The 27115-nt window shown below is 42.1% G+C and overlaps 1 protein-coding gene across 13 annotated transcripts in view; it reads left to right on the top strand.

Annotated features, from left to right (window-relative positions):
- The window catches only part of FRMPD4 (FERM and PDZ domain containing 4), an 826395-nt gene extending 800848 nt beyond the window's left edge, over nt 1-25547 (top strand). For 11 of the 13 annotated variants that reach the window (XM_021080618.1, XM_021080619.1, XM_021080620.1 and 8 more), the window contains 4 exons: nt 873-1011; nt 6264-7331; nt 7694-8974; nt 10610-25547. In XM_021080618.1, coding sequence (XP_020936277.1) covers nt 873-1011; nt 6264-7331; nt 7694-8974; nt 10610-11934 — 3813 coding nt within the window. In that variant the 3' untranslated portion in view covers nt 11935-25547. Of the gene's footprint in view, nt 1-872; nt 1012-6263; nt 7332-7693; nt 8975-10604 lie in introns of all 13 variants that reach the window. The other 2 variants (XM_021080630.1, XM_021080631.1) reach the window with 1 other exon arrangement.

Below are 27115 nucleotides of genomic sequence, written 5' to 3' on the forward strand. Positions count from 1 at the left end.
AGAAAGGCTGTGTGGTCATCAGCGACCTGTGCGTGGTTTCCTGCCTCTAGCAAGGAGCTGTGGGGCAGCCGGGAGGGAGAGCGCAGTTGAAATGGAAGGAAAAGGCAGCACGTGAAGAAGTACAGGGGCTGTGGATGGGAAGTTAGGTTTCCTCAGCCAAGGCCATTGTCCTGGCCGGTGTCCTCTCACTGTTTCTCTGCCTCTCCAGATGTCTGCTTCTCTGTTGCTTCCTTACTTCTCTCTCACTTTCTCTCTCTTTCAGTAAGAACACACCAGCTCATTCACCCTTCCGAAGCCAATGAGAATAACCACCTCCCTATGTGGCCAAGATCCGGGTCCAATTATGTGATAATTGGACGCTATCATTTCATTGTTTCCAGAAAGTTTTAGCAAGGCCTTTTCTCAACTCCCGTGTCTGTTTTGCCCTCCTGTGAATTTTTGATTCCTTTTAGAAGCATCCTTTTCCTGGACCGCTTTGGTACTTTTCATTCAGTCTTAGCAGTAATTTCCACTTGATTTTTACTTCAACACTGAGTTTCACCACAAACCCAAATTTAATCTTCCTGTTCTTTTTCAGATTGCTGGCTCCCATCTGGTAACTGACCCCTTAACTGTGACTTTTTAAAATGTTAGCTGTTTGGAACAAAACTAGCATTTGTGCTTTTGTCTGTTTGTTTGTTTGTTTAATCGCCTGTGACTTGGCAAAGATTCAGAATCTCTAGGCTTTCAAAATGGTATCACCATTTGTGTTGGTGCAATGGAAGGACTTCCCATGACTTCATTTATTCACATTTCATAAGCCTACATTGTAGTCACTTGAGGGAGGAATATTAAGCAGGGTTGGCTTTAACTGAAAGTTCTCTTTTGTGTAGCCCATCACGCTCCTGATGGAATCTTCCGATGCCATGAACCTGGCCTGCTTAACGGCTGGATACTACAGGCTGCTCGTGGATTCCAGAAGGTCCATATTTAACATGGCCAACAAGAAAAGCACAGGGGCCCAGGAGACAGGTATTCTTTCCCAGCTCGTGGAGCGCTGACCTCCCTTCCCCTTCCCACCTGACAGCAATAATAAGCATACTTTTTACAAAGTTAAAATTGTACCCATGAAAAGATCGCCTGTCCAAATTTAACACAAAAGCCTTCAAACACATTTTTTTTTTTCTTTTTAGGGCCCCACCTGTACCTATGGAAGTTCCCAGGCTAAGGTCGAATCAGAGCCACAGCCTCCACCACAGCCATGGCAACCCCGGCTCTGAGCCGCATCCGTGACCTACACCGCAGCTTGCAGCAACGCCAGCTCCTTCACCCACTGAGCAAGGCCAGGGATTGAACCCACATCCTCATGGAGACTAGTTGGGTTCTTCACCCGTTGAGCCACAATGGGAACTCCCTCAAATACTTCTGATATGGTCTAATTTCTTTTTAAATGACAGTGTTGATTTTTTTTTTCCACCCCTTTTTGGCATGTCGCTTGGCAATGTCAGGTACATGCTTCTGGAGCAGTGATTTGCTTATTGTGAAGGGCGTGGGCATCAGCCTTCATGGCTGAGTTTTTACTGCCTGACTTTTCCCGAGGTCTCTCAGGGCACAGAGAACTAAGACTGGAACACCCAGTAGGAGTCGTAAGCCCCCAGCTTTAGGGCTTGTCCCTCCTTAAGGTGCCCTAGGTCCAGATGCCTGGGCGCCCCCTCCTACATCAGATTGACCTCCAGGATTTGGGGAGCTCTACCAACAGCAAGACTTGGGAATTACCCAGCCCTTGAACTTGGGACTCTAGAAGGGTCCCTGGCAGCCATCTTAGCTCCGTGGCGGGAGCATCAAGATGGCAACAGTCCTATACTTCATCTTAGCTACCTGACAGGAAGAAATAGCTCCAGAGTGAGGAGGAGGAGGAGGGGGCTGCAGCTGTTTAACTGATGGCTTCATTGAGGGTGAGTGGTTTTCATTTGAACATTTTGCTCCATCTGCAGTGCACCCTCAGCAAATGTGGCTGATGGACGGATCCCACCATTCAAGCCAGAGCTACTGACACATGAAAAAAGTATAATGGGGTTCCATAATCCAGGTTTCCTTTAAAAGGAAGGGAAATTCTTCAGAACAAATTCCATTGTCACTGTTTGTAAGAGAAGGTGGGGGGGGAAAGAAGGGAAGAAAAATCCTCTACTTTTGCTTTTTAATTTTTTAAAAATTTTAAAAATTTTATTGAAGTAGAACTGATTGACAATATTAAGTTAGTTTCATGTGTATAGCACCGTGATTCAGATACACACACACACATACACATACATATATTCTTTTTCAGATTCTTTTCCCTTGTTGGTTATTATAAAACACTGTGCTATACAGTAGGTCTTTGTTGGTTATCTGTTTTATATACAATAGTGTATGTGTGTTAACCCCAACCTCCTAATTTATCTCCCCCCACTTTCCCCTTTGGTAACTACAAATTTGTTTTCTATGTCTGTGGATCAATTTCTGGCTTATAAATAAGTTGATTTGTGTCTTTTTTTTTTTAAGATTCCACATATAAGAGATATTGTATGATATTTGTCTTTGGCTTACCGAATTTAAGCATGATAATTTCTAGGTACATCTGTATGGCTGCAAATGGCAAAATTTCATTCTTTTTTATGGCTGAGTAATATTTCATTGTATGTAAATAATATACCATATCTCCTTTATTTGTTCATCTGTTGATGGACATTTAGGTTGTAGTTCCTTACAAAACTAAAAATAGAGTTTCCATATAATCCTGCATTCCCACTCCTGGGCATATATCCAGAGAAAACAATAGTTTGAAAAGACTCATGAACTTCAGTGTTCATAGCAGCCCTCCTTATAATGGCCAAGACATGGAACCAACCTAAATGTCTGAAATGTTTGCATGTAGCCAAAAACATAAAGCATTACTCCATAAATACATAGTAATATGTAGCCATGCCCACACAGAGACAAACGGGTACACAGTTTATTATGATGGCTGGTTAAGTGGAAACACTTGCAGTCAAAGGGTAAAGGAAAACCAGAGAGAAGAGAGGTGAGCACGGCGTGCCAGAAGGCAACCCTGACTTGGAACTAGATTTTATCCAGCCCCACCTTGAAGTGCCTTTTGTGTCTAAGTGACACAGATGAATAATAAATCAAGAAGGACCAAAAAGGAGGTGGTGAGTGTGTGCCAGGTTCAGTGGTGATTATTTCTGTGGACCACATTCTCATTGAGTGAGGAGATGTAGAGCGATTTAACTCTGACCTTCGAAATTCCAAAGACAATTTAACACCATTCTTTCCCATTGGAAAATCAGTTTTAGGCTTTTGATTTTCAACTCTTAAAGTTCATTGTGAAAACCAAACCTTTTCCCCTTTTCCCCATGGACTGCTAAGATTGCACATGTGCAAGAAGAAAACCAAAACAACCATTCTAAAACAGTTACAGTAATAAGGGCCTCAGTTCTGTCCAATTTATCGTGACTCACAAGGTAATGTTTAATAAAGTTTTAAGAGGCAAAAACTTGGTTCCAAAAAGTATTCTGTCACCACAGGGAAAGAATGAAACTTCAATCTTTCAGTACTTTGCCTCAGTTCAACAGTGAGAATGAAGGTGATGGCATATGTTCCAGATAGTACACACGTGCGCATGTGCATACGTGTGCATGTGTGTATATGTGCATGCACGTGTTTAAGAAGGGAAGACGAATTTGATGGCATGTTCCAAAAAGCAGCTGATTGAACCATGGAGAGCTGCGGCTCAGTGCTTAGTATCCTCTAATGGCTGAAAGGCCTCCCTTCTCTTCAGAAATTCCCCAAACATCTCCTGAGACTCAAAAGCTGTAGACAGGGGAGTTTGTTGAGGCCAGCTCAGGCCTAGCCTGTCCTTTCTTTCCACTCTGTAGGAGACTGGCCGCAGAATAGATCCCAATTCCCAACCCACATCCTTCTGTGTCTCCAGAATCATTCCAGAAGCCAGGACATCCTTCTGGAAGGAAGCCAAGACTGAGTATATATTTTCTTCTTGTCTCAAACTGATCAAAGACCTTTGTCAAGGTCTCTAACCGAGAACAGTGAGCCCCTATTTCTTCTGCAGTATCTTGAAAATTAACCGTTCAAGTACTTTCAATATTCCTGAACTCTCATATTTAAGCATCTCTGGGCTTAGCAAAGTCTGTTGCTTTTTTTCGCCTGCTGACTTACTCGGTTTTTTATTGGTCCAAACGAGGAGTTGGCAGACTATATGGCCCATGGATCAAATCGTGTTCTTGCGAATAAAGTTTTATTGAGACTCAGCTGTGTACATTGTAGTAGATTCCTAGGGTTGCCATAATGAATTATCATAAACTTGTGGGTTTAACATAACAGAAACTTATTCTCTCACAGTTTGGGGGCCTAGAGGTCCCAAATCAAGGTGTTGGCGGGGCCTCTGGTTCTAGGGGAGAATCATTTCTTGCCTCTTCCCACTCCTAGTGACCATCAGCATTCCTTGTAGCTGCATAACTCTCGTCTTTGCCCCCTCTTCACACGGCCTCCCCCTCTTCTCTCTGCGACCCAAATTTCCTTCTGCTGGACACTTCCATTGGAAAGGGCCCCGTGTAGATAGCTTGAGGTGATTTCATCTCAGGATTCTTAACTTCATCTGCAAAGACTCTTCCCAAATAAGGTTACACTCATAGCTTTTGAGGGCATCACCTGTCAAGTCACCACATCCATTTGCTTATGTCTCATCTGTGGCTCCATTCATGTTACAACAGCAGAGTTGAGTAGTGGCTTAACTGAGCAGTCGGCCAACAAAACCTAAAATATTTACTATGTGGCCTTCCCTTTATAGAAAAAAATGTGCCAACCCCTCATTTAAACCCAGAGCTCTCTTACAGCTTTGCTAAAGCACTCTCCCTCCCCTCCGCAATCCACATTCCTCACACACACACACATTCACACAGAGCCAGTCAGAATCTATGTTATTGTTAGTAAAACAGTGCTGAATCCCGACACATGTATTGATTATAAGGCAGCATGTGAGTATGGCTAGTGTGTAACTCAGTGTCTTCACAGTTTTATCTGTACTTGCTATTCCTGAAAATGTATATATTTAGTAAAATGACTTGGAACAGTTTTCAGCATTGAGTCCATTGTATATTTTGGGAGGATCCAAAACCTCTTCAGTAAAACGAATTGTTTTTTCTGATATCTCTGTATATCTCATATCAGTATTATCCAGATTCGGGCCAGAGAGCAATTTGATGAGATAAATGGGAGAATTTGTAGCCCTAACATTTCCCCCAAAATGTCACCTCTGGAATTGACAAAGCAATATTGACAGAATGACTCAGTGCCCTGTCTTGGTAAATATCAGAGCAAAATCTCCTCATCAGAATTCTCTGTTGAAAGACCCTTGAAGAACAAACAAAACAACGATGTTTAAATTAGGGTTTTTGCAATTTTAATTCGTGAGGAGCACCAAATACATCTTCACGAGTTTTCATGATACAAATAAAAATTGAGATTCATCAAAGTATTAAGTATGCTTAGAAATAGCACAGAGACCTCCATTATCTGTGAATGGTCCACTTTCTGCATCCTCCCTGTGTGTGCACCTCTGCTTACATACAGGCGTGCGTGTGTGAAGATATTCACACCCACTGGCATAAAAAGGCTAAAGATAGAGGATTTTGTGGTATCGTTACAATATGTAGTATTACGTTATACTTTTTGTTTATATACATTATATATATTTATTGTTGTCAATACAATATTTTCTAGAATATGTGGTAGAAATATGAGGATCCTTGACCTTCTCTTAACTCAATGAGGAAAACATCCAGCATCTTCCTACACAAAACAGGAAATGTCAGATCTCACTTTACAAAGAAAAGGGCAATCTGTTCTCTGGAATAGCAGCCTAGCGGACTGTCACCTCTAAGGATTTTTAAAGGCCCATTGTCTATGCACGATGATAGACGTAACTGAGGTCTTTTAATAATAGAACCAGAGGTCAGATGGAATTAAGCTCTATTTCCCTACTCTCAGGGGGTGGTATATTTTATCCAGTAGCAATTCTGTTTCCTGCAGTTTCAATCCACCTACCCAAGAAATCGTCACACCTGAAGCCTAAATCGACCGCTACCATATTTGGAAAGCTGAATTACAACCATATTTACAAAAAGCGATGCTACAAACCATTACATTAAGAACCAGAGGCAAGACCCCACCCCCACCCCCAGAAACCAGACAGCGCAATAATGTGTCTTTGCATGACTCTCTCTCTTTAGGAACTGACAATAAAGGAAAGCATAACCTCCTTGGCCCCGATTGGAACTGTATACCCCAAATGACCACCTTCATTGGCGAAGGGGAGCAAGAAGCCCAGATAACGTATATAGATGCAAAACAGAAGACGGTCGAGATCGCAGATGGCACCTTGTGTCCAAAAGACCACCACCGGCACCTGTACATAGATAACACCTATAACTCGGACGAGGTCACCCAGCCACTGAGCCAGCCAGGAGATGCTCCGTGCGAGGCAGACTACCGAAGTCTAGCTCAGCGGTCCCTGCTGACCCTCTCAGGACCAGAAACTCTAAAGAAAGCACAGGAGTCTCCGCGAGGAGCTAAAGTGTCCTTTATTTTTGGTGATCTCGCCCTGGATGATGGGCTTGCTCCCCCGACTCTCGGCTACGACAGAGTATTGGACGAGAGCCCTGAGCTGCTAGAGAAGCAGAGGAGCGTCTACATCAGCGGTGCCAGTGACATCAAGAGCCTGGCTCTCACTCCAGACGCAGAGAGCCTTCAGTTTGTGGCCAATTCCGTGTATGCAAACATAGGCGATGTGAAGAACTTCGAGGCAGCCGAGGGCGTGGAGGAGCCCCTCTTGCACGACATCTGCTACGCAGAGAACACCGACGACGCCGAGGATGAGGATGAGGTGAGCTGCGAGGAGGACCTCGTGGTGGGAGAGATGAACCAGCCAGCCATCCTCAACCTGTCTGGGTCAAGTGATGACATCATCGACCTCACGTCCCTGCCCCCTCCGGAAGGGGATGACAACGAGGATGACTTCCTGCTGCGGTCCTTGAACATGGCCATCGCTGCACCACCCCCGGGCTTCAGAGATAGTTCCGACGAAGAGGACTCTCAGAGCCAGGCCACTTCCTTCCTCGAGGACAAGGAGCCAGGCAGCACTCTGCAAAGCGACGAGATCCCCGTGTCCCTCATTGACGCTGTGCCCACCAGCGCCGAGGGGAAGTGTGAGAAGGGCCTGGAGGACAGCGTCGTTTCCACGCTGGATGCGCTCGAGGCTCTGTCCGTGTCCGAAGAACAGCAGACCAGTGACAATTCAGGTTCTTTCACGATTGTTACGTTTATTCACTGATAGCCAAATCATTTCATCCTTTCAAGCCATCTGCCCTTGGAGTCCTGTTATGTCCTTCATTTCACGCATGTCCCATTTCCTAAATGTGCTGAAAATACCACCATGGGTTTTTTGTGTATATGGTTTCCTTTGTTGTTATTTAAAAAAAAAAAAAAAGTGGCCCTTTCTGTTTCCCCTGTCTCTGGAACAGCTGTGCAATAAACTCAGAGTCCTTACAGCAAAGGGAAAAACTTGGTATTTGTCGTAATAGTAACGAGTCCCATTTGCTTACATGTCTCCTAGTGCCTGTGACGCATCCATTAACCGCTTCTTGTTTCTCACGGCATGCAGGTGTAGCCATCCTGCGGGCTTATAGTCCCGAGTCCTCGTCAGACTCGGGCAATGAGACTAACTCTTCTGAAATGACTGAGAGTTCCGAACTGGCCACAGCACAGAAGCAGTCAGAAAACCTCTCCCGCATGTTCTTGGCCACTCACGAAGGCTACCACCCCCTCGCAGAAGAGCAGACAGAATTCCCCACTTCCAAAACCCCAGCCGGAGGCTTGCCCCCAAAGGCCTCCCACGCTCTGGCCGCCCGTCCCGTGACTGACCTTCCACCCAAAGTTGTGCCTTCCAAGCAGATACTTCACTCGGACCACATGGAGATGGAGCCTGAAACCATGGAGACCAAGTCCGTCACTGACTATTTTGGCAAGCTGCACATCGGCTCAATGGCATACTCCTGCACCAGCAAAAGGAAAAGCCAGCCGGCTGACGGGGAGGGGAAAGCAGCCCTTAATGGGAGCATGCCGGGGAAAAAACAGCAGGGGACCAAAGCACCCGAGGCGGAGGAGGGCCCCAAAGGTCAGTTCGGTCCTGTGTCTTCAAGGGACAGTCAACACCTCAGCACTTTTAACCTGGAGAGAACTGCCTTCCGCAAGGACAGCCAAAGATGGTACGTGGCCACCGAGGCTGAAAAAAGTGGCTTGGAAGCAGCCACAGGGATAACCTTTCCAAGAGCTTCGGGTGTGGGGACAAGGGAGGCCGAAGGGAAGGACGACGGGACTCCCGATGGAGAAGCCATTGAGGTTTCAGGACTTGGCCAACGGGACCACTTCTTAACTGATGTGACCTGCGTGTCTTCCGCTGAAGACTTAGACAACCCGGAGGATGCTGACCCGGCGGCCTGTGACCATCCTTCCAAGCTCCCCGAAGCAGAAGAAGGCGTTGGGCGCCTCTGTGACTACCACTTGGCCAAGCGGATGTCGTCCTTGCAAAGCGAGGGCCACTTTTCCCTGCAGAGCTCTCAGGGCTCTTCAGTGGATGCGGGCTGTGGCACGGGCAGCAGCAGCAGCACCTGTGCCACACCCATGGAGTCCCCACTCTGCCCCTCCATGGGGAAGCACCGGATTCCTGAGACTTCGGGGAAAGGCGTGAGTTACATTCCTCCAGAGGAGAGAGCCGCAGGGCTTCCCGGCCACGGAGCCACCTTTAAGGAGTTACACCCCCAGACGGAAGGGATGTGTCCGCGGATGACAGTGCCTGCTCTGCACACAGCCATTAATGCCGAACCTCTGTTTGGCACTTTGAGAGACGGATGTCATCGACTCCCCAAGATTAAGGAAACCACAGGTACAGCAGTGATGGATTTAGTGCTTTGTGTTACACACCAGAAGCACATAAACCAAAATTACAACAAACCTAAAAATACCAAGTCCAGAAGAAAAGTCAAAGTTAGGATTTTTTTAAAAGGCTGCAGAACTGTAGCCAGGTGAAGTAGCAACCATTGATTCCCCCAGTGTTGACATAAATGCTGAAGTTTCCAGACCAGGGCAGGAGTGGAAATGGCATTTGTTCTTTAGACTCCTGCTCTGTCTTGCTTTTCGAGTTTGATGGCGGAATTTTTTTTTCCCTAAGTGATGAATATAGGCTTTGAGCAGTACGCAGTGTGACTTTCAGTTGCGAGATAGTATTTATTGCCTAGAGTCGCAAAAGTTCTGATTTCCATCTCAAGACATCAAATCTCTGATTTTGCCATTTCGCTTTTGAGAGACAAGGAGGGAGAGTGCACCAGAGGATCTGGGAGATTGGAGGACTTGGGGAAGATCATTTACCTTTCAGCAGTATTTACAGACTCCTCCACACTCTGTAAGGTTCTCCCAGATGAGCAAACTTGAGGTGTCTGGCATATCCAGTGTCAGGAAGGTTTGGGGGGTTGGCATGCTGAGCTGCCTTATTTTCCCCCAAATAATAAAATAGACACATGGGTAGAAACACAGGCACAGCTACCTTCTGTACCTACCTTCACCATTCTTCCACCCCCTGGGTACCTGTCTCCCTGATCCACGTGGCCAGCCATCCTGTGGGAAAAGCAGACCTTCTTTCACACTTTTCAATTTCAAATGGTATCCTCTGTAGGGTCTTTTCCATATAGGTCCGCAGATGGTGGTGGGACCTTATATTGGTTAATTTCCATTCCTGCCCTTTTTTAAGATTATCTCTTTTCTCAAGACTCACCCCTGGCTTCACCTGCCTTGGGAAACCCGTCTATGAATGTTACTTAACTCATCACCCAACTAAGCATATTCACCTCTAAACTAACTGAAGTGCGCTGTTTAATCTTTTGCAGTTTACAAAGAGCGTTCATCTAACTTACCTCTTGCTTCTCACAAAAGTTCTGTGAGATGGAGATTATTTTCTTCACACGCCAACTTTTTTGGGACTTGCCAAGTGTCTCAATTTCAAACCCTATACTAGGCAAACCTCATGGGGTCTTTTAAAAAGGTTACTATATTTAATTTGCATTAATTATACGAGGCCGCTTCTTTTTAGAAAGGTAACTGATGCCAGGATTAACCTAACTTCTTGAAATGAAACTTAAATATCATAAATATGTTTGAATATTTATATATGTGAGATGTATGTTTTCTAATTATGTGTCTAAGCTTTAACAGACAAGTATTAGGAACAAGGCAATTTGTGAAATTCCACTGTCTCCCTTAAAATATTTGCAGTTTCCAAACAGTGCCAAGTGAGTCAGTAGTTTAAGAAGCAACCAATTCTGGTGTTTCTTAAAATGTATTAAAGTCAAACTCTATTCTAAGATTTCAGGAGGCAGTCTTTGGAGAGCAGGTTGACCCTGACAGATGGCAGCCCTTCTAGAATACTTCCTTAGGAGATGACAGATATGATATAGAGATTTAGTAAAAATGACCACCTACGAGATGCTTAATGGTTCTCTCTGTTTTTCTGCTACCCCTAGTGTAGCTTTGACAGAGCCTGGGAAGGAGAGACGAGGAGGCATGCCTTCAGCTTGGTCTCAACATCCTGAAGCTGATCCCACCCTGCTACCATCAAACATTCACTCGGAATCAAAGGTGCCAATTCCAAATCAAGACCCTAATGATTTCTCCCAAGAAAACCAGGCCTACAGAGAGGCTGTGAGCTGGCGGCCACTGGATCTGAGAGGGGGGAGCCTCAGGACACCCCCCAGCCAGAGGGCTCTGAGACGGAGCAGCAGTATCCTCTCGGGATCTGTAAGTTTGGAGACCTTCCGAGAGAGAAGCAAGGGTGCAGTCAGCTTAAACTGTCCAGGTATCAGAGAAGCACAGGAGGCCAGTTCAGAAAGGCGAGCAGAACTCCCCCTGGGGAAGAAGCTCACCAAAAGTTGTTCCCAAAGCTCCATGCACTTTAGCTCTGAGGGGAAGGTTCAGAAAAGGTCCCCGGTGGCTCACAAAGACTCAAAGCTGTATAGGACATTGCCCTTGCGGAAGCTGGAAGGCAGCAATTGGAGATGCCGGGGACCCTTCAGCTACTGCTTCCTGAACCGAGGGCAGGATGAAGATGGTGAGGAGGATGAAGAGGAGGGAGAGGCCACCCGCCAAGTCTCTTGCCTCTTTCGACCACAGATGACTCAAGCCATGCCAGAACCAAGCAGCCCACCCCTGGCTGTTGGGATTCGGAAGCAAGGAGGGGAGCTGTCCAGAGGTTCAGTGCTGAAGGTCTGGGCAGAAGACTTGAGTGGCCCAGATGATGTGGACTTGAGCAACCTGGCTTTTGATGCCCAGATTGCAAGAATAAATGCCCTAAAGGAGAGCATGTATGCAATGCCCGATGGGTTCCTCGCAGCCCAAAATGATGCCAATGAGCTGCTCTGCCTTGTCAGGGCAACCAAGGGGAAGAAAGAAGAGTCACGCCCTGAAGCCTATGACCTAACACTTTCTCAGTACAAGCAACTGTTATCCATTGAGTCCAGACAGTTGGGAAGTGCCTGTAGGAAAATGGCAATGGCTGAAAAAAGCCCAGAGGAGATGCTCCTAGCCATGACTTCCAGTTTTCAAGTGCTCTGTTGCCTAACAGAAGCCTGCATGCGATTAGTTAAAGTCGTGAACTCAGAAACGCAGCGGCAGGAAATTGTAGCGAAGATTGATGAAGTGGTCATAAACTACATCTGTCTCCTGAAAGCTGCTGAGGCAGCCACTGGAAAGACCGCTGGGGATCCCAGTGTTGGACTCTCGATGCGACATTCAACCACCATGGCCGCTCTCGTAAGCACACTAACACGTTCTCTCAAGATGCTTTTAAATAAATAAAAGTATGAAAGTCATGTCATAATCTACCTTTGCAAAGCCATACATGAACTTTTATTTACTTTATGTGTACGATGAACAGATGTCTCCTTTCTTCTCTCTGTATATTTTGTTATTTTATATGAAATAGGAGATGAAAGTCGCATTGATGAAAAGTTGAAATGTACTAATCCAGTTGTATTCTGTTTATATTATACATATATATACATGTAAAAGGAATATACAAGAAAGTGGTGACCTTTGGCTATTTTTCATATAGTCAAAACTCCAGGTATATGATATGAGATTTTAAATTCTGCTGTGTTGGAGCAAAACAATGAATCCTATCCCCTTTCCTTCCAAGCGGATACTTGGAGACCATATCATTCATATTTAGAAGTAAAGACAAAAACGAAAAGAAAAATCACAATGTATATAAAACAATACTTATGTTTTAAAATTATGATTTTTAAGCATTGGAAATAGCAAAAATACATTTAAAATTCAAAAAGCTATTATGAATTATTAGAGAATATATATAATAAATTAATTTTTTGCTCATAGTGTTTGGTTATCTGATGCTTTTTTCCAAGAATCCTACATATTTAATTTTGGCTTATGCCATTTGGGCTAGAAATGGGGTGGGAGTGGATTCTATTGTGTCAACACAAATGCTGTTCATGATGTTTCTAGAATTAAAAATATTTCCCAAATGGAAGAACAGAGGGAATGATGGGCAGGTTCCTGGGTAGTATCTAGTTGTAGACAATCTAATTGCATAAAATGAAAGGAATTAATAATACCAAAATGAGATTGGTTGATGAAAAGAGAGATCTGCTTTAACTCAATGTCAAAATATATAAACCAAAGACACCATCTCCCTGCCCTTCAGTTCAGCCATGAAACGTAGAATTCCCTGAAGAGTGACAGAACATTTAGTAAAGTATTTGCAGAAGTACAAAAAGGAACAGTTAATGATCCTTGCAAGTAAATGCAGGTCCAGTAACGTAAAGCCAACCGCACACCAGGCTATGAGTCACATCGACGATCACAGCTCTCAGCATAGAGCTTCGTGCATCACCTCTACAGGGGCCAACGCTCCCAACCAAATTGACAATTACAGTCTGACACTGGGACAAAACTTAAAATCTGGAATGTTCCAGAAAATCAGGGAGAGAGAGCTACTCGGATATGGAAGCCATACTTAAATAAATCATAAAGTATTTGTGAAGTGTTCTAATCTGGAGTGGCTGATAGAAACACAAAAGCTGAAGAAAAAAAAAAAGTGGTAAATTTGACCATGTTAAGTGAACCTGATGGAGCACAAAGAAGTGTTTAGAACCATCGTCTCTCTCAAAATGTATCTTTGGGTCAAAGCGAAAGGATGCAAAGTCTGCAACTGTATAATAAAGTTGATATGTACATATGTGCTTCATGGCTCATTTAGTGTTCAAGCTACACACACTCCGATTTATGTAGGTGGCTTCTTCCAATGTGACAGGAGTGTGTCCAGTGCAGATATTTCCATTTTTATAGGCATAATATGGTCCCCAATTGCTATCCCTCTCTCGTCAGTTGTTCCTTAGAGATTCAGTAACAAAAGCCACACATATTTATAGGTGGTAGCAAACAAAAGAAATTTAGACGTGTGTTATTATAATGTTTAAATAATAAAACATTATTTGATTACAAATATTGATGTTTGATAGTGAGAAATATTAATGGTGTTTACTGTGGAAATTTTTGGTAAATATTCTGTGTACTAAAATACATATTAATAGGATGTGTGTTCTATGTCAGACAATGTGCTAAACATATCATATATATTCTCTCATTTAATCATCACAGCGTTCTTATGGTTTGGACACTATCGTTAATTCCCTATGGAGGCAGGATAGTTTAGTAGTTAAGGACGTGGGGTTTGGGGTCCAAAACTTCTTGATTTAAATTTGGACTCTGCCATTTTCTAGCCCTTTCATCTTGGGAAAGCTAATCAGTTTCTCAGTCTTGATTTCCTTCTCTTAAAATGGAATTCAGTAGTAAGATCTCTTTCCATAGGATTGTCATGAGTTCTAAGTAAAATTATGTATATAAAGTTCTCACCACAATACCTGGCAAAGAGCAAGCACTCAGTGTCAGATGTTATTATCATGATAAGTATCGCATTAAATATATTGCCCAAGATCCTCTGTGGGGGCTGTTTGTTTTATATGCATATTGTATCCTGACTCTGTGCAGAATGCATTAGCGTACTGCACATGGATCAAAGAAGTATACAGGGGAGTGATGATCCTTGTTCAATCACATGTCCAATTGGAACATGGTCCCAGTCTATTTCAGTTCTTCAAGAGGCCTCAGTGAAATAGCTCTGGGTCTTTCTAACCAATCTCCCATTACCTTTGGGTGCTCCACTAAATTTCTGTTTCTTATAACCAAACTCTTTACTACTTAGAAAACCTCAAGAGCCCCCCCAGTCATTGAGTGTGCTGCTCCTAAGTGGGGTCCAGGTGCACTAGATTACAGAAAGAATGTATGAGAATGATACCTGTGTTTATTTTTATCTAGCCTTTTTTTATGTTTGTGTATGTTTTATAATGGCATAAGAGTACAGTGGTATATGTACATCATTTTAAATAAATCAATTGATCAATAAGCATATGCCTGATGCATGTACGCACTAATATTGTCGCAGGTAGAGTTGCTTTCACTAAAGTTTGGAGGCGGCTGAAGTAGAGAATGAAACTTCTTTGTACCTGAGGTCCTTCACATTTAGTCCCCAGCCTATTTTCCCAGATGTATCACCTGTCAGTTTTATTAATCCTTTATTATAAAACTTTCAAACATACACAAAATTAGACAGTCATATAATCAATCAGTATGTTCGTCACATACCAATTCATGTCCAGTCTTATTTTCTCTTTTTTTTTTTGATGCACCTCCTTCCACACTGCATGTAGAAGCAAATCTTAGACATCATAGCATTTAATCTTTGAATCTTTCAGTAGGCACTTCCTATAGATAAGAACTTTTAAACATAATCATAATTACATTTTCACACTTTTAAAAATGAATAATTGCCTAATAGTAACAAGTATTTTACAGAAATAAGGGATGAGGAAAGTGAACATTTCTAGAAACCCAACCCCCAAAGACAATCACTGTCAATAATTTAGGGCATCTTCTTTCACCTTTTTCTGTATCTATGCTAATGTTATTACTGTCGGTGTTTACGCATTTAACTTTTGACTCAGAGAGTTAATCTGAACACTTTTGCCCTTCGACTGAGTCTCCCTTCCACCATGTTTCATGTAAGTGGATTGGCTGGAGGAGTGTGATTGACATGGAAAGACAGCTCAAATGAACCACCCTCACAGCATTAGGCTTCTGGTAAAATCCAACAATGAATGCCATTGCCTTAGACATTAAAATGAACACAGACCCCCTACGCCCAGCTGAAATTCGTCTCATCACAGAGGAAATTAGGTTTGAGACAATAGTGAAATGACCAACACAGCAACCTTACAAGAGATCCATTCCCTTTACTGTGAATTTCATCTTTCATTCTGATTCATCTCGGGAAAGACGACCTTCCATTTCTGTTCCTCTTTTATCTATTTCTAAATGCCAGTTATTCTCTCAATGTTATTTCTGAGCTACTCAGGATGTTGCTGTAATTTTTTCCTCCTGGATTACTCTTAATTTGGCAGTGGAGAGATTTGTTCTCTTCATCACCATTTGTAATTGTGGTTAACCGTTTTTGAAATTGAAAAAAAAAAAAAAGCAAATCAGCTATGTTACAATGATTCCTTATCGCTTCAAAACATGTAGTAATCTTCACAGGGATCAAAACACATGGCTATTACATGATTCCTCCTCTAACCTGATTTTTCTCTGCTGTGAAACAGGTTGATTTGGGGATGTGTACGTGTGTATGTTTGGGTGTTGTAGAGGTTTGGATGTATAAAGGTGCAGGAGAGGTGTTGGAGTAGATAATGGGGTGTGTGTGTGTGTGTGTGTGGGTTTCTGTCTGAGACTAGTTTTCAGTTTGCCTTTATGGATTTCAGTGCTCGTTTCCCCTCTGGCAGTCCATAAACTCGATAAAACTTTAAAGTCAGATTGGAGAAATAGCTCCTCAGCTTTGAAAGATCAAAGAGTTGGAATCTTACCTTTTGAACTGAATTTTTATTCATAACAACTGGAATATCACTAAGTTGGATACTTTTTATTCTTTCTATTCCCTGCCCTATCCCTCTCACTTTTAAATGTCAGAGCCTGAAAAGTATCCTTTTAAAATTGTATTAAAGTTTTTAATTAAAAAATAAATAAATTTCAAAGCCTATACACAGGAAATCCATGGAAGAACAATCCATGACTTTATCAACTCTTTCTGCTGTGCAAAATAATGGAATTAGTTAAATCCCCCATAGCTTAAAAGAAGTAGATAACCAATTATCCCAAGTCACTTATTTCACCATTCAACTTGAAATTAACCTGCTGCTGTTTGCTGAACTTTCCCTCATCTTTCCTCCATATTTATAATTGCATCTCAATCTTATGTTACACATTAATTTCAAAGCATTGTGTGGGTTTTTTTTTTCATTCTTCCTGTTAATTGTTTTCCACTATACATTCTAGACCAAAATTCTTGTCCAGAATGCCATTCGTGATATAATTATTCACAACTTTAGGCAGAGTTCACTTTGGCAGTAGAGGCAGGTGAGATTCGAGAAGCTGAGCCTTCTTGGTAATCCCAAACCAAGTAATAATTCTCCTATTTCCATTGTGAGTTTGTACCCTTCGCACATCTTGCCTCCTTTCTGTCACCCACTCAGGATGAGTCCATTCATTCATTCAAACAGCTATTAGCAATGTCCTGATCTGGACAAGCACTGCCTAGTGCTTGAGGCAGGGTACGTTGATGAATATGACTGACCCAGTCCCTGCCAAAGATGGAGCACCCATTCTAGAATGGGTAATCTTTTGCTCTTTCTCAAGAAAGGAGGGGCTCAGCATGAGTCAGTGTAGGCAGTCTTCATTTTGTATGGTACTGCAGGACTGTACAGAGGCCCATGCAGGCCCCAAATGTGCAAGGTGATCTTGATAATGAGAAAAACTTACAATTGTTCCATGACCTATAAGGATTTTTGCGAAGGAGTTCCCTGGTGGCTCAGTGGCTTAAGGATCTGGCAGTATCAGTGCAGTGACTCTGGGTTTGATCCCTGGCCTGGGAACTTCCACATGCCATGGGCGTGGCCAAAAAAATTTTTTGTCAAAATTCTTACTATCAGGAGTTTCCATGGTGGCTCAGCGGTAACGAACCCAACTAGGATCCATGAGGACACAGGTTTGGTCCCTGGCCTCGCTCCGTGGGTTAAGGATCCCACCTTGCCATGAGCTGTGGTGTAGGTCACAGACGCGGCTTGGATCCCACATGGCTGTGACTGTGGCATAGGCCAGCAGCTGTAGTTCTGATTTGACCACTAGCCTGGGAACTTCCATATGCCATGGGTGCGGCCCTAAAAGACAAAAAAAAAAAAAAATTCTTACTATTAGTTATAAATGAATAGGAGTGTGAAAATATAGTAAAACACCTGTAAGTGAATTCATTTAAAACAGAAAATTCGAGAATTAAAATGGCTCTTTTTGTAAAAACCTTATAAAAAGTAGTTTGAACAGTGCTTGCGTTTTATGCATCATGTAACTTACAATATGGAATGAACATCCATTCTAGGCTCTGGCAAATTTTCATGCTCTTTTCTAACTACAGATCAGCTTCCAACATTTTAGCACTGGTACATTCAGTGTTGTAAAGTATCTCTAAGATTTCTTTAATGTGAGTGTTTTTTCCCCAGTGTATCTTCCTCAGGGAGAGCTTCAACCATTTCATCACAATTACTCCTTATTTATGTCGCTAAGCTCTGCCTTCACTGCATCCCTCTGGCCTGCATATCCACTGTCTCCAATGAGGCCAGTGATTCTATTCCCACCGTCACCTACTTCTTCTGTTATTCCATTTATATTTGCTTTTAATTTGACTTCCAGAGTAATCACTTCTTATTTCTTTGCTGCACTTTCATTTGTGTTGGCCAGCTCCCTCTTTCAATCATTCATTTGTATAAAATGATGTGACTTTATCACTCCGAATAAAGGGAGGAAAGCACAACTACACACTTGGCTGCCTGTGCCTGAACTGAATGACAGAGGCTCAGTGACCACTCACTGGCAGACTTTGGAAGAAGTGATATGATTGGTCACTGATCACCATGCATATTTTTATTTATACAGTGATTTTTGGATGAAAGAGCTAGTAGCAAAATTTGTACTTTACGCTATTATTCACAGTTAACAACCATGATGTTGGACGACTGGTGTTTAGCTGTGTTAATGGAAATTCGCATATATCAGAGCCGTGCAGAATGAGGACTGCCTGTACTCAGGTGTTTAAAGAGTCTGAAGCCAGTGGTGAAAATGGCTGAATGAGTAGGATTTAGCATGGTCTAATTGAATTCCTGCAATAATGGCAAATTTCTAAAACTTTGATGCCAAACATGGTAGCAAATAATCATATGTGGCTGTTGAGTACTTTGAATATATGGCAAGTGAATTTTGAACTTTATACAATTTGATTAATCTAAATGTAAACACTCCCCAGTGGCTAGTGGCTACCATATTGGACAATGAACCTCTAGGAGGCAAGCAGACCAAAAAGAGTAAAAAATAAATAGAATAATGACAGAGTGCAGTAAATTCAAAGAAGGAAGTTGATAGGCTGCTGAGGATTTGTCTAGATTTGGGGGGAAGGAACTAACTGGTCAGTTAGTACACATGAAGCCCATTTCACACAGACCCTGCTAAAGACATTTAAATGGTATGTTTGATGGAAACAGTAGCATGGCCGATAAAAGACTATCCCTCATTAGATTGTGAGTTCTGACCCACATTCTTTCCTCAGCCCCAGGTAAGCCCCAAGTAAAAAGACACCTGAGTGCCCCTGAACAGTACCAACACCCACAGAGGTCCAGACAACACTCATTTGTTCTTAGACTCTGGATGCCTTAGATGATGATGCGTGATTTCCACGGATAACTGCTTCTTCCCCAAGGTCTGAAAATTTGCTGTGAATTTGGACTGCACATTAGTTTGTGATGATAAACACACGCACTGGCCTATGCAAACCATTGTGTCAAAACTGACCTAAGAGCCAGACTGTGCAGTCTGTTCCCTAGAATATGTCCTTTCTGAAAACATAGTCTGATGCCACACCAGCCCTCAGCCCAGGGCTGGAACTTTCCTCTGCTTTCCCCCATCTTTTCACCAGGTCTTGGGCCCAATTATGTTCTTGGCTGGGTTCCAGGCCTGATCTCAAATCCGCTCAGATGTGGCCCAGTCCACTCTTAAAATACATACAGGGTAGAGAGGAGTAAAGGAAGGTGTGAGCTCAGAGTTTGATGACAACCAGTTTCATCTCCACCAATCCATTATTTCCTGCCTTTGTCTTCTTCCCCCTCCTCATCTCCCCTGATGTTCCCCACCCCACCTTTCTGTATTACGTTTCTGCTGCTTTGTAACCAATGAACATAAACTTAGTGGCTTACAGTGACACCTGCTTATCTCGCAGTTTCTGGAGGTCAGGAATCTTGGCACAGCCTAACTAGTCCTCTGCTTAAAAGGTTATCGTCAAGGTTTTGGCTGGGCTGCATTCTCATCCTAAGGCATGGCTGGGGGTGACTGTTTCCAAGCTCATTCAGATCTTTAGACTAACTCATTTCCTTGCGGCTATAGGACTGGCCATTATTCCTGCTGTTTTACTGGCTGGTGACCACAGGCTGCCCTCAGGTCATAGAAGCTGCCCATAGGTCCTTGCCACAGGGCCATCTCCAAAATGGCTACTTATTTTATTAAGCCTGCAAAGAGAATCTCTGACCTCAGGGTTAAGTCAGATCCATCCAGGATAAACTCTCTTTTGGTTAACTCAGAGATAATTGATTGGAGGCCTTATGTCCATCTCCACAATTATTTCACTGTTGCCATATTCTAATGGCTAGAAGCATGTCCCAGGTCTCGTCCACACCCAAGGGCAGAGGGCTGTACAGGGCATGAACAGCAGGGGGGCAGGAATCATGGGGCCCACCCAAGGGTCTGTCTGAATGTCCTCTAAGGCTTTTCCTTCAGCTACAAACTCAACAGAGAACATATTCCTCTGAATGGAATAAATAGTGTAGACACTTGAAATACAAACTTGAAAGCCTTTCAGGGCCCACAGCTCTGATAGAAGTCATCAAGGGCCATGTGGACAGTCTTTGGTCTTCTCTGCCCTGGCCCTGGCCCATTCACTAGATATATTTCTATATTAATATGCCAAGTGTCTCTGGGGCTGGAAACTCCAATAATTATGATGTACTGATCTGTACAGGTCAGGATTTCATTAGTGGTTAAGTCTACAGGTAAACTTTCTGTGGCAATATGACTTTTTTCATTGCACTCATTTTCGAGTCACATTTGCCTTTGGGGTCAGGTGAGATCGGCTACTTCAACAGGCAGATGAATTATTAAAGATGCTGAACTTTAACCAGCACAGCCATGCCTTTCTCAAGTATTTATGAGAAGGGGGGTGAATCAGCTCTAGGTCACTTGCTCCTGTTATTCATCTGGAAGTGGAGCCCATGCATTTAAGTTCGACTGCCCACCATGCCTAACTTGGAACTCCTGGCCAGAGTACCCTGAAAAGATGCTGTTTCCTTCATGTGGGTGTCAGCAGAGAGGTATATGGAGCAGGGCTCATTTCTTTCCAGATTCTGTGCCTCTTTATACTCTCCTTTTATTTTCCAAAGCTATGTAAAGCTGAATTGCTGAGTCGCACTTGACTTAAGTACCCCTTTCATACTCCCTGGAGTTCTGAGAAACGTGTGGCAAGGCAAACACACACACACACACACACCTGTGCACATGCCTGTGATGTGAGTAAATGTAGTGTCACATCACCCAGAAATACATACATGGACCAAATTTGTCTTTGCTGCCTCCAGTCTATCTCTGTCCCTCACTACTGCAAACTTGGTGTCCAATCTTTTACCACTATGATTATAATGACATTAATAATAATAATAATACCTAACATTTATTCAGGCAAATTTACCAGGTACTGTGCTAAATGATTTTCATGCATAATGATTGCATCTATTTCCTAGAACAACCTCTGAGAAATTACTATTATCCCTTTTTTTTTTTTTGCTATATTCTTGTAGCTTATTTTATACCTAACAGTTTGTACCTCTTGAGGTATCATCCCTTTTTTAAGAAGGAAAACCGAGGTTAGAGACTTCAAATGTAGCTTGCCCAAAATCATGACTGCTAGTCAGCATCAAGATTTGAACTCAGGAACTGCAAATTTGTTCATCAGTTTGGGGCCAAGTAGATAGCTTGATTGTTTTTAATCAAATAAATAGAGCATGTATTTTTTAAAATCTTCAATTCCATCAAAGAACGAAAAGGATTCATCTACCATCCCAAACTCTCTACCTTAAGTCCCAGAGACAACGCATTTCACCAGTTTCTGTTTTTACTTTTTCTTGTGGCTTTCTCCTTAACTCTAAATAATGTAATCTGTTAACTTACCAACTTTGGACAGTTTCTACCAATCACCTCTTGATATGCAAGGAATTCACTTATTTATGTTACGCCCTCATCTTTCCTTCTTCTACCCTAACCAGTGTCTTATAGGGATATAATTAGTATGTTCTATCCTTCATTAGTCATTTAATTTTAAATATATTATAGTTACAGCTCTGCTTCTTCTTCAATCATTAGATAGTCTCCGTTGACTCCTCACCCATGTGGAATGAAGCTACTTATTCCCCCAGCCTATCTTTCCACCTCGCCACTTCTTCAGTCTTTCCTCCTGTCGTTGTTAGGCCTTCGGTACCGTCACATTTACATCATTTACCCAATTAAAAGCATGTTCTCCACAGTGTTTAGGGATCAACCACTGCAGCCTGGAAAAACAGCATAGTCTACTGCTTTGGCAAAAGCTATGATGTTATCCAAAGCTCTTCTAGAAACAAAGAACCCTATATGTGAAAGGAAAGATAGAATTTACTGTGAATTCATTATATCTTAATATGGTTGTTCTCAAAGAGTGTCCCTTGAACCACCACCACCACCACCAGCAGCACCATCCACTGGGAACTTAGAGATGCAGAATCCCGTGCTCCACCCAGACCTGCTGACTCACCCTCTGGAGGTGGAATCCACCAATCTGATTGAACAAGCCACCAGGTGATTAATGCATGCTCAAGTTTGAAAATCACCATGTTAAATGATTAACAATAGATATAATTTAAGAAGCATGACTTTTTTGCTCTAAACCTTGTCTTGTGACTGAACCTGAAATTAGTTAAAATGTGTTTAAATATTAAAATACATACAGAGAGGCTATGATTAATATTTCCAAAAGAGATGATTACAGGCAGCATATGTATTTCAGAGGGTGATCACCGGATTGGATGTATAACATTAGGAGACATCAAGGAAAGAAGTTTCCTAAGACAAAAGAAAGTAGGCAGAACACAATTTGAATTGCGTTCAACCTGTAGAAGCTCTACAGCAGCCAGAATATTCATAAATATGCCAGAGCAAGGTAATTTTCTGCCCTATATTTGCCTAACAGAAATTCCGTGTGATTGCTTCACGGAGTCCCTTTAACTAAAGCTGATCCCTCCTTCTTAAAAGGGCAAGTCAAGGTTGGTAACACTTGCATTTCTCTAGTTAAAATGAAGTCATATATGCTTTGACTTAGGTTGGATCTGCAATTTGCAAGCCGGTCATCAGCCTTTGTATTATGACGATTATTGTACTCAGATGATTCCTCTTATACACACTCAATATCATGGTTCCAAGTCCTTTGAACGAATGTTCAAAGCATCAAAATAAAATAGACAATCTTTCCTGAAATGGCATTAACTTTTCAAAATCATGTCATATTCCTTTGTATTTACTTTCTAGGTTTAAACATTTTTTTCCTGAAGTTTCTATAGGTTTTCCTTTTTTCTTACTGATAAAATGTGCTGTTTGAAAAATCTAACACTGTGTTAAAAAAAAAAAGAAACCCCAAATTGTAGGAGCTTGAAGAACTATTCGCATCTCTCCTGGGTCTGGGATGGGCTCAGATGGGGGATTCTCACGTGAAGTCTCATGCAGTTGAATTCAGGCAGTGACTGAAGCTGGAGTCACCTGAGACTTGACAGGGCTTTCAGATGACTTCTTCTGTGGCTAGCAACTGGTTGGGAGCTCAACTAGAGGCTGTCAAGAAGAGTCTTACACTAGACAACTCCATGAGTCTTGGGCTTCTCACAGCACTGCAATCTCTCTCTCTTTTTTTTTTTTAATTTTGATGATTTTAATTTTTTTCCATTATAGCTGGTTTACAGTGCTCTGTCAGTTTTCTACTGTACAGCCAGGTGACCCAGTCACACATACATATGTATTTATACATTCTTCTTTTTTCTCACATTATTATGCTCCATCATAAGTGACTAGATATAGTTCCCAGTGCTAGACAGCAGGATCTCATTGCTTACCCATTCCAAAGGCAATAGTTTGCATCCATTAACCCTAAATTCCCAGTCCATCCCACTCCCTCCCCCTCCCCCTTGGCAACCACAAGTCTGTTCTCCAAGTCCATGACTTTCTTTTCTGTGGAAAGGTTCATTTGTGTTGTATATTAGATTCCAGATATAAGTGATATCATATGGTATTTGTCTTTCTCTTTCTTACTTACTTCACTTAGTATAAGAGTCTCTAGTTCCATCCATGTTGCTGCAAATGGCATTGTTTTGTTCTTTTTGTTAGCTGAGTAGTATTCCATTGTGAATATATACCCCATCTTCTTAATCCATTCATCTGTCGATGGACATTTAGGTTGTTTCCATATCTTGGCTATTGTCAATAGACAGCACTGCAGTCTCAAAGTAGAAGAACCTTTCACTTGGTACTTGGCTTCTAAGATGGCGCATCGAAAGAGTGAGGGTTCCAATAGCACCAGGCAGAAGCTTCAATTCTTTGGACCTAGTCTGGGAAGTCACTTAGTAACTTTGCTTGGTCAACTAGGTCACCAGACCAGACCAGAGTCAAGAAGAGAATTAGACTTTACTTTTCAGTCGGAAGGGTGCCGTAGAATCGGCAGCCATCTTTAATCTGGTTCATGTTCTTCCACCAAAGCCTTAACATGATCCAGCATCTCAACTGCATTATCTGTTCCTTGCGATTAACTCATCCTGGAGACATCCTTCCCTGCCAGCGCCGTTTGACTGCCTTTTCTAATATAAACCTTTTTTTTTTTTATATGAGTAAATACCATCCTAGGACTTCCCTTCCCAGCTTTCTTAGAGTGGACCTCTCCATTTCCTATATCCAGTATATCCTAGAGGAATTTTCCCATAAAGATTATGTGGAATGTAACCTTTTCGAATCTTGCATGTCTCAAAATACCTTTACTTTGCTCTTTTGCTTAATTGAACATTTGGCTGCATGTGGGATTCCAGGTTCAAAATGACATTCCTTGGATGGATGTCATTGCCCCATCATCTTTTTACATCCATTTGCTAAATATTATTCTTGTTCCTTGAGAAGATTCTATCCCCCCACCCCAATTGCCTAGAAAATCTGTTTACTCACGGTGTGACTTTCACAAGGTTGTGTCTAGTTGTGGAATTTTATTTCATTCATTCTGCTTGGAATAAAGTGCATCTTTTCCTTCTGAGAGTTCGCACCTTTCTGCAATTCTAGATTGTTTCCTTTCTACCATTTCTCTTTTTCCTCCCAGTTTTCCCTATAGCCATTATCTATTGTCCAGTGAACAGAGTAAACCATTCACAGATATTTGTTATCAGCTACATTGTTTTCATAAAATTTGTTTTAATAAACTATAGAGCCCTGGTTTGACATTTTTCTAATTTGGTTACAGTGTGGGCAATGGACTGCGTGGAGGTCATGGGTGAATAGTACGCTTCCTGCCCTGGCCATGATCTCAGTGTTCACAACTACCTGTGTGGGTGACTTTGCTATATCTCTATACTTTGGCACGTATTGATTTATATTGTGATTTTTGTATGACACACCAGAAGCATACGTTGTTATCTACAATGTTTTGCAGTCACTCCCTGTGTACCTGCCACCCAGATTTGTCAGATCCTAACGACTTACCCTATGGCTTTGGATCTTTGTTGTAAAGAAATAAACATCAGAGACAGACTTGGAATACTCTCAGTAACCTTCCCCAGTCCCATGCGTCTCTCTCTCTCCTCAAATATCATCAAGCCTGACTTTGCTTTTGTATCCGCCCCATGCAATTCTTCATATATTTACCACATAATCACATGTCCTTAAAAATGTGTAATATTGTTTGGCATGTTTTTAAACTTTATGTAAATGGTATCATACTGTACATATCCTTCCACACTCTGATTTTGTTATTCAACACTCGTTTTGCAAGATCTATGCCTTTTAAAAGATAGAGCTTTGATTCATTTACCTTCATTGCTTTACAGTCGTCTATTGCATATTAGAATTTAGATTCTGCTGTTAATGGACATTTAGGTTGTTTACCAATTTTTTGCTATTAAAAACACTGCTGCAATGAACATTCTTGTATCTGCCTCTCTGTGCATGCGTGTTGTGATTTTTTTCTCAGGAGGTCTGCTCAAGCGTGGAATTTAAGCAATTGACAGGTATTCCTCAATTTCACTAGCTATTGATGCCCTCCTAGGCAGGCCCAGTGATCCACAGTGACTGCAAAAGCAAGGAAAGCAATCCGAGCACCAGGTTGTCTAAGATGCTCTGAATCGGCTTTCTCTAGTTTCACTTGGTTCCTGAGTATCTGAGGTTTCCTTCGAAGCAGGCTGCTAAAGCAGGCTGGCTGATTTCTTAGTGAGAAAGAAATAAGCAGAGAGATAGAGATGAAAGATAGAGATAGTAGAGAGTGTGTGTGTGTGTGTGTGTGTGAGAGAGAGAGAGAGAGAGAGAGAGAGAGAGAGAGAGAGAGAGAAGGAGAGGGGGGAGAGATTGCTGTCTGCAATAAATTATATATTCCCTAACACTGGTGCAAACCAAAGGACCCAGATGTACCCTCCAGTGTCTGGGGTCATGTTAAACCCTTCTGTAAGTTTTGTTCCTTTTCATGACAGCATGACCACAGTGTAGAAAAATGTTGGTAATGGGTGTATACTTACACTTAAACAAAACCCGAATGAATCAAACGTACCAAGAGATGGGACAGGAAAGGGGAAGGGGAAGGAAAGGGATGAAAGAAATTAAATCATCAGTTCAGGAGGCCCATCATCTGTATAACACATCCTCTGGAAAGTTGGAAGAAAAAAATAGTACTGTTTTGTTAGCATGTATCATGACTTAATAAGAATGATACTATACTGCAGATCTCATTATATTTATTATCTTTATCATATTTTCATATTACTATTATTGAAAGATCTGTCCCGTGTTGCTATGTGTACTCTGGTCGGATCCTGGTTTCTTGTTGCTATAAAATATTCCAGGGCATACATCCGCCACATTTACTTGGCTATTTCCCCAGTGATGTGCAGTTAATGACCTTAAACTTTCTCCTACAGAGCTGAGATGAATATCATCATACATCCCCCCATGTAACAACAACAGCAACACACACCCACACAGAGAGAAACCAAAAGACTGGATGACAAGGTACGTGTATACTTAATGTGACCAAGATGGTGGCACCTCTCTACACACCATGGGGCATTGACTCATGTACTCCCACCAACAATGTGCATTATCCAGCTTTCTGACTTTGCTTATTTGATGGATTTATATTTCTTTCTTGTTTGAATTTGCATTCTCTGATTGCTAAAGTGTTTGAGCCTCTCTTCGTAGTGTAGTTGACCATTTGGGTTCTTTTTACTTTAATTTCCTCTTCATGTTTTTGACCAGTTTTCAATTCAGTTTTTTATGCTGATTTGCAGATGTTTCTCATGCATTTACATAAAAGGTCCTCACTGGTTTGGGACGTTGCCAATATCTCCTCTGAATCCATCATTTGTAATCTTTGTCCATAGTTTCCTTTAAAAACAGAAAAACTTAGTGTGGAAATAATCAAGCCCACCTATTTTTAATCTTATGATGTATGCTTTGAGGGTTTTGTTTAATAGCCCTTCCTCAATTCTTTATGAGCAAT

Source organism: Sus scrofa, chromosome X (genome assembly GCF_000003025.6).
Source record: "Sus scrofa isolate TJ Tabasco breed Duroc chromosome X, Sscrofa11.1, whole genome shotgun sequence".
Classification (NCBI taxonomy): Eukaryota; Metazoa; Chordata; class Mammalia; order Artiodactyla; family Suidae; genus Sus; species Sus scrofa.